The sequence below is a fragment of the Fulmarus glacialis genome, unplaced genomic scaffold (genome assembly GCF_000690835.1).
Source record: "Fulmarus glacialis isolate BGI_N327 unplaced genomic scaffold, ASM69083v1 scaffold31392, whole genome shotgun sequence".
NCBI classification, from domain to species: domain Eukaryota; kingdom Metazoa; phylum Chordata; class Aves; order Procellariiformes; family Procellariidae; genus Fulmarus; species Fulmarus glacialis.
In genome coordinates, this window is record NW_009200320.1 from 1 (window position 1) to 8,586 (window position 8,586).

The 8,586-nt window shown below is 39.1% G+C and overlaps 1 protein-coding gene across 1 annotated transcript; it reads left to right on the plus strand.

Moving 5' to 3' along the window:
- Positions 1-276: 276 nt before the first annotated feature.
- On the plus strand, positions 277-8,147 carry MTX3 (metaxin 3; the record flags this gene model as incomplete). The annotated part of the gene is made up of 8 exons (XM_009573568.1): positions 277-346; positions 1,911-1,987; positions 3,561-3,653; positions 4,684-4,866; positions 5,014-5,090; positions 5,968-6,125; positions 6,534-6,622; positions 8,037-8,147. Coding segments are annotated over 8 exons (858 nt in total), but the record flags the coding sequence as incomplete, so codon positions are not given.
- Positions 8,148-8,586: the final 439 nt, after the last annotated feature.

The window sequence follows — 8,586 nt, forward strand, 5'->3', positions numbered from 1 at the left end:
GGGAGCCGCCTCGCCGCGGACCGTTGCGTCCCTCCCCCGCGGAGCCGCGGGCCGGGCCGCTGCCCTTTGTGAGGGCGTCGTGCCTTCCCGGGGGCTGCCTGCCCTCGGCCTTAGCGGGCGGCGTTTCCTAGAAACGCATTAGAGCACTGAAGACCGACTAAAAGCAAATGCGGCGCATTCCGTGCCCGAAGCTGTTTAAAACAACTTTTGAAGTGCTATCTTACACTTTTCTTACACATACTGACTGGACTTTTTTCCCTCCAATCTTCATTGCAGGCATATGCCAAGTTTTCTGGCGCTCCCCTGACAGTGAATACTATAAATAACTCTTGGAGAGCTCCAAAAGGTACCTTCTTTGCATTTTTCATTCTTTTAATCACAGCCACGTGATAAACACAGGTTCCAATTTCTGTCTTATTTCTGAGTTTGCTTTGGTTTTGTGTTTGTGAGTGTAACCTGCCCCAGTGAAGGCTACCTGCTTTCACGATACATCGATAAATGACTTTACACAATCAAGTGTGATGAATTTGTGGGAATAAAATAATGGAAGACAAAAATAAAGTGCCTCAAAAATGCGTTACGCGTGAAGCAGCAGACAGTCAAGCAGTGGTGCCAAGTACATACCTGTTTCTGTCAGGCAGTCTAAATTGATGCTATAGTGAAAGCAAATTTTTAAGCTCTTTGTACTTTGCATATTTATAATGATAGTAACTAGAGTTGTGTAAGGAAACAGCGTTCTTTAATTACACATAATTTAATGGGCTAGTTGCAGTTGGAAGTGGAATGTGAGCCTCAAAGAGTGTAACTTGCACCAGCTGGGATGTTTAGTACTGTGCTGTGTTAGAGAGGTTGACTCAGAAAAGGTGACTAACGACCTAGTTGCCAGAGACGTTGAAGATAAGGTATCAGAGATGACTTCTTTGTGTTGGATACTTCTACTCATTGCTTATCTGTTTGCTCAGCATTTAAGTTATTGTCCTGGTGTATTCCAGAGAGGTAAAATCACTGCAGGGTTAAAGTGCTCTGTCATTTACACATACATTATCAGTTTAGGCATTACTGTATCCACGCAGAAGTTGCACCTTTGACTCTTGCTTTTCAGTGTATTGTTTTCTATTAGCAGAAAATACCAAGAACTAGCTGGGTATACGTGCCAAAAGTTCAGTGGCTTTCTCCATAGCCAAAATACATAAAATCCATTAAAAAAAAAAAAATCCAAATACTAGGTGTTGCTGATAATTGATACTTTAATAGTACGTAGCAGCACAGTGTTGGCTCATTGTGGCAGTTATGTTGTGAACGTGCTATAAGATAGCCTCTGTTACAGAGATTTTACGCTCTACAGTCTTTGATCCTGCAATCTGATGAGTAAAGGCTGACCAGTAAGCTTCCAGCAGAAGGGAATTACTTGGTTCTGGAATAGTTCATAATTATACAGTGGTGGTTTGGGCAGTGGTTGTAGCAAGGCTAGGGAAAACAGGTGGTTAAAATGGATTTGGAGGGGAAGGGCAGGGAAGAATTGGAGTAGAAGGAAGGAGAGGCCCAAAGGTGAATGAGTTGAGAGGGCAGTTGGACCGAGTCGGAATTTTTGTCTTAAGGTGAACATCTGAAATCCAGACAAGTAGACTGGTTCTCAAAGTATCAGATATCTAGCAGAAGACATTGGCTTCAGTCTGATTTAATGGGGGCCCTTTTTTATGTATTGTTATTAGTGAAGGCCATAATACACTAAATATATTTGCGACCTTGGTGGAACTCCCCCGCTATGTAAAGCTTTGTTTATGCGTACATGTTAGGAACATCAGAGCGTGCTATAGAGAAGAAGAAAGTAGATGAAGTGGCTGATTGCTTTCAAGTTATGTTAGAACTCATCCGTGGAAATTGTTGTCTATATTATTTATGCCTTCTAGGAGATGTACCAGTCCTGATATCGGAAGACATTGTTATTTCTCAGCCAGCAAAAATACTGAATTTCTTAAGAAAGCAGGTAGGTCTCTTTCAAAGGATTTGTTTTCTCTGCCTTGTAGTGACTCTACAAGTCCCCTGTATACATTGATACAGGCTTCCAAAAACCTGGAACTCAGTTCAGACCCAGTGCTTTCCTGTTTTTCATACCTGCCTGAGAATTGCAAAATGGTGGATAACAGATTGCTGTTTGGAAGTTTGATTGTTAGTCATGTGAAAGATTTTAAAATAGGCATGAGAAAACTGTTCCTTGAAAAGGACATCAAATTGGCTTTAATTAAGCAGTTTCTCACTGAGCACCCTGCTCTTAACTGTAACACTTCTAATGTCATTATGACTTTGCAGACCTAGGATATCACAGTTTGGGAAGTGTGGTTTTAACTGCTTAAATGGGTAATCGTCTCCCAGTGCTCTTTTTTGAAGGATAATACATACAGCATTGTTTTTAATCTACGTAGTTTTTCTATAGCTTGCAGCGTAAAAATGTCCGCAAGCATTTCTTGATGCACATAGTTACTGCGTAGTCAACTCTTCCTTGCCTTTTGCAGATCTCTCAATGTTCTATTCATAAAGAATAAAGCTATATGATTTATTCTTTTCACAAAGTATAAAGATGTCTAATAAAGCATGGCATCATCTTTTTATTTCTTAAGATGGTCCTCCAGCCCGCTATTCTGCTTTTACATTAGAAATTGCAGTTCCTGCCTAATCAAGAAGATTATCTGATGAATGCCATGTTAATGAAACTTTAAATCTTTGCGGGGAGAAAAACAGAATCTGAAGACTGCGCATTTGAGATGGGATTTTAGACAGTTGTTTTAAAATTAAGAAGTGTCATAGCCATTTGAATACCAAAGATTCCTTAATGCTGGGAAAAAAACCTCTCACTGAGTTGAAGTACAACAATAATACGCTTGCTTTTCAGATATCTAAAAATAAGGGTCAGCACTGACCCTTTATTTCTAAATTAATGAGGCTCTCCCTCCTCTCCCCCCAAAAAAACTTATCAATTCTTTTAATGTACTTTAAAAGGATCCAGCGTAAGAATTAAAAGCTCAGTCAACTGTAACTGCATTACTTTAGCTGTGCATTTGGTCCCTTATATTGTTAGCATCCAATTTCTAAACTTTTAGAATGGTAATTAAAAGCAAAAGATGGGAATCCTTGCCTTTTTTTATGCTTAGACCAGCTGAATTACCAGATGCTTCTTCAAAAATAAAGATGGGGACTTGCTAGATGTTTGCTACACCCTAAGTACTGAAAAAGTACTTTTGCTACAGCCCTAAGTGCTGTATCACTGGACAGTTGCTTGGAAAGCAATGGGAAGGAGACAGAAGAATTATTTTGGGAATAGGAGGGCCCAAAAATCTAAGAATGGGAAAGTGGAAAAGGAAGATGCAAGGAGGTTTGACATAGCTGGCCTAGAGAAGTAAAGAAATTCTAGCGAGCGCATGCTTTCTGTTCCGCAAAATGTTGTTATATTTACTGACTTGATGGCTGTTAAGTTTGAAGCAACTTCAGGTTGCATTGATCATCTTTTTGGAAAGTTCTGTGTAACAGTATTTGTAGTGTGTATTTTTTTTTTAAATTCATAGAAATATAATGCTGATTATGAGTTGTCTGCAAAACAAGGAGCCGATACACTGGCATATATTGCACTACTTGAAGAGAAATTGCTTCCTGCTCTGGTAAGTATTGGAAAATACTTTATAATGGTCAGAATTTTTGGAAATGAATGCTACAAGAGGTGCCTAAAGTGAGAGACGTTAAAGTCTCTCAGTCGTAGTCCTGGCTTTGTATTTGCTTTGTTAGTCCAATTTTGGAAATACTGCCTAGCAACTTTTGAAAAGGAAAGAAGTGTGTGTTTGTGGGTTGTTAAGTAATGATAATGAATTTATGAAAGACATTTTAAAAGGGCACCTCTGAGTGTTTTTTCTTCTAGATACTTTTTGGGAAACTATCCTGAAAACAGCTTATTCTGGTCATTTTTTGTTTCATTTGATTCTTTTGAAAAAAACTTTGAATAAAATGTGTATGTCTGATGTGGAGTGCACAACTTTGAAAGCCTTTTGAACTGTTCAGTTAGAAGTTTTGAGAAATAAAAATACCCATCGGTAGTTTCATTGTTCAGTTCTAAATAACACATGGCTACACACCGTCACCAATTTAGTGTAAGTACATGAGAACTATAATGTTTGTACAGGAAAAAATGTTCTGACCAGATGATATTACAGGCTAGCCTCTTCAGCTGACTCGCAAGGTTTCAAACTCATCATTTCATAATATCTTTTATTTAAGATTTATATAAAATTAAAAAAAAAATCTAAAAAGTTCAAACCTGATCCTGTACATCTGCAACTTTTTTTGTAATATATTTTCTATGTACAGTATGTGTGAATGAGTGTGTATATCTCTGTACACATACCTAAACATGAGTGTGTATGTAATTTTATGCACGTGTATATAGGTCTATGTAGTATCGTCGTCGTTTTTCTTTAGGTGGAAGGTAGCTGTGTGGTGGTGCACAAGCTGTTGCCTTAATCATATACTTCTACACTCAGAGAATTAGTATAATCCTTTGTGGAGCCTGATTGCCTTAAATTACAATAATTCTTGGTGCTTCTGCTTATCTGAGAGAGATCTTGCACATCAAACTTTTAAGAGATGTCTATTATTCTTACTCAAATTCCAGTCATATTCTTCCTTATGTTGATACAGCTGCACACTTTCTGGGTTGAGGCTGAAAATTACTGCAGTGTGACAAAGCCATGGTTTGCCTCAAGGATTCCCTTCCCACTGAGTTTGTATCTGCCTGGAAAGATGTCCAGGGAAGCGCTGAACAGGATCTTGCTGACCAGGGGAGGGCCTCCACTCTACAGTCTCACGGAAGTGGAAGCACAGGTATGTGTTGTGTAGAAAAGAATTTGTAAGTTGGTGCTGTCAAAGTCAAGGACTGAAACAGTCTAGCACATTGTCAAATGATGAACAATGCTGTGCATACTAGCCTTGCTACACCTAGGGCTCTTAGACAGTCTTGTGTCTCATCAGATATACAGGGATGCCAAGGAGTGCCTAAATCTCCTGTCGAAGAGATTGGGAACATCTCAGTTTTTCTTTGGAGATACGTGAGTGTGATTTTTTTTTTTTTTTTTTTTTTTTGAATGACTAATAAAACGGGTACCACATGACTCTGTGAACACTTAAACTTTTTTTGTTTTTTAGCCTGCCAGAATGCTAAGAATGCTGCACATTAGTTTCACGTCTCACACTCTCCTTTTCAGATAAATCTGAATGAGCAAACAGGGCACAAACGAGATCTTTGGACTAAGGCAATGCGATGTCTCCCTTATCCTGCATTTTTCCACAGAGAGGCAGATGCTGCCCAGAGCAGCTAAGAAAATGTGGCGTGCTTGATGAGTTAGTGTAGCACTAGAGAATGCTTTTCTAGCCACTGAATGTCACCTCCTGTGCTTGTCTGTAGAAAAAATGCTTTAAGCCTGAGGTGTTACCACTGCCTTTATGGGAGGAGGGTGTAGGTCCGGGAACACTCCTCTTCCTGTGGTGTGTGCACAGAGCAGGAAGCATGTACTGCCAACAACATAGCGCCAACAGGTCCTAAAAAGGATGATCTGTTCCTTTAGCCACTGAAGTTGGACCACTTCATGAGAGAGGATCCTGGTCCCCAGCGTACAGCTTGGCGTTTGTGGTCCCGGAAATGTGTTTGAGTGGCTTGTTTATCAGTGTACATGACAGCATGACTGGATTTTAATGCCGAAGTTACTGTTTCAGCTTGCCAGCATGTCTCTAGTTCAGAGGTGCTGAAATCAGTCAATGGTCTGTACAAAGCATTTACCAGATTGACGTGAAAAGGTGGAATGCCAGAAGAGCTGACTATGTCCTGAGTTGTGTTTTGACATACACAGAAAATGGTTATGTTGTAAAGGCCTTAATGTCTTCCCTCAATCACTTTGGTTTTTTGTTTTGTTTTGTCACTCTCTTCAGGCCTACTACCTTGGATGCCTTTGTGTTTGGTTTCCTTGCACCCATTTATAAAGTGTGTTTCCCCAGAGTACAATTACAAGAACATTTGAAACAGCTTCCCAATCTATGTCGATTCTGTGATGATATTTTAACTTGCTACTTCAGGTTAACTGTCTCAGGTAAGATGTGTTTCTTTTGTCCTTTTTGTCATGTATAGTCTTGTTTGGATTAGGACTCCAGATTTCCATCTATGAACCAAGGCAGAATTAGATTTTATGTAGTTTATGCTGGAGCTTCTGTGGTGAAGTGAGGTAGAGAAACTTGCGAAGTTGTGCAGAAAGATTGAAAATTAAAAGCAAGGGTTAATACTCAGTTTTAGACTCTGTCAAGCATTGGCAAAATGCACCTTTATCTATGCTATGGCTCATGCTTCTGTTTTTCTCACATGGAACGGCTTTTCCACTTAAATTCTTATTAGGATAAAAATACTGCATGAACTTTCTCTCCAATGTTCATTTATTTTTTAAGGATTTAAAAGCTTTTGTAAACACCTTTTCACTCCTCATCTTTCTGCCTTCACTCTCCAGGCCATTCTCCGGCTGGACAGGATACAGCAGATGCTAATCTGCAGAAACTCACACAGCTTGTAAATAAGGAATCCAACTTGATTGAAAAGGTTACTTTTGCTTCAGTCTCTAATTTTCCCGCTTCATTGTGGTTACTTGTTCACAGATATTCTTGCATGGCAACTGCAACTGTACAATGGACATCTTATTTTAATTGCTTGTTTTCTAGTGAGTTACTTTGTGTAGAGAGGCAGGAAGAATATTATGTCATTTGAAAGGAATAATTACTGAAGCCTTGTACTTAAAAAGTATTTTTATTATAATCAAAAGAACGTTGTCTTGCAAGTGCACATACCAACAAAATAAGGGTGTCTTTCTGCAAGTGTACATGCCAGCAAAGGAGGAGGCAAATGTATTGATCAAAACTCAGAAATGGTCCTGCACATTAAGACCAATCGCCAGCTCTCTCTGCTCCCATCTGAATGCTGTAGTCACTAACCTACAGTCACAGTTTCTCCTGCTTGTTCTACATCTAGCTTTTATTTTTTGATATTCTTTGTTTCCAAGGCTGTCACTCAGCACCTATCAAAAGCTATACAACTTATGTGAAAAATACTTCTGAAGAATTAGTCTTCTGATGCAGACAGAACACTTTAACTGGAAGGGTGGAAGGTTCAGTGTATGAAATAGATCATTATTTATTATCGGCTTCTATAGCATTAGGTATTGATTGTATCTCCTCTTCGTGGTATTGGAGTGTGGCTGTGGAAGTTTTAAAAAATGAGTTACAAAGACATTTATCAGGCATGATTTAGGTAAAGCTGATCCTACCTTGAGGAGATGGGATGAACTAGACAACATCTGGAGATCTCCCCTGTGCTGTCTTCTGTGATTCTGTTTATTCTGTAGTAACTACACTCCATTTGATACCACATTACGCACAGGGCGTTAGATTCATTTCCTGTGAAAATGTAAAATCTTTGTATTTGGAGATTAATTTTAACCTGTCTTTGAAAAGCTCTCATCACGAGTTCTTTATTAAATACTTTTTGAAATCTGTGACTAATCTAAATTCACCCAGCACCTCCAGAATATTTCTAATTTGAAAAAGATTTGTTCTTGCAAGGTGCTGAACATGCAAAAGCATCCATTGATGTTAGCAGTTTGACTTTCCATCTGCTTTCTAGCAGTGTTTGGCTATTGTACAAAATCGAAACTTTGACCTCTTAGAAGAAGGTAGCAACGTTGCTTTCTTCAGTAATCTTGACAAAATGATTTGAGCAGAAGCACACCTATTTGCCCTGGGTTTCATGCACCATATGCTAACGGAATGACTAGCCACTCTAACACAAGCAGATATTTGGGAGTGGAAAGGAACAAAGGCATCAGTTTTAGCTGGACCTGAAATAACAGGGTAAAAAAGACCCCAAATCAGCATTAATGACGGCAGCCCTGACAAATAGACTAATCCTGTAATCTATATTCTACTGTTTGCCAGATCCGGCTCTCATTATTTCTCTGCAGATGGACGACAACCTTCGTAAGAGTCCTCAGCATCCCCCTCGAAAGCTAACAATGCTCAAGCTTGCTGCAGGTGGAGAAGAAAGCAGTCCATTGAATCGTTTGTCACCTTGACAGCTTTTGTTGCCCATGCACATGTGTTTGCCTTCAACTCTTCTGAGCATCACAGTAAATTTTTTCACGTGAATGTCGTTTTGCAAGGGAAGAATCTGCTAATGGGTACAAGTAGGGAAGAAATACAGCTTAACAATCTCCTGTCTACCTGTTCTTTTAAGAAATTGCATAGTTCAGGCTGACCACACATTAAGCTGAGGCTAAAGTAAACAAGAGGCTTATTCCTGCAGATGTTACAGTGATTTTGTACAGCATATTTTTGCCTTTAGCATAGCAGAAATGTTGACCAAAAGTTAAAATTCCACTTTTGGAATGTTCACCGTCATTTTATTTTGTGGCTTTTGATTTTACTGTAATCATGTTACTATATTTGAGTGTGTATACTCTTGTATCTCTGAAAATTACGAAGTCTAGTTGCAAAAATGGTGAAAAGACTGAG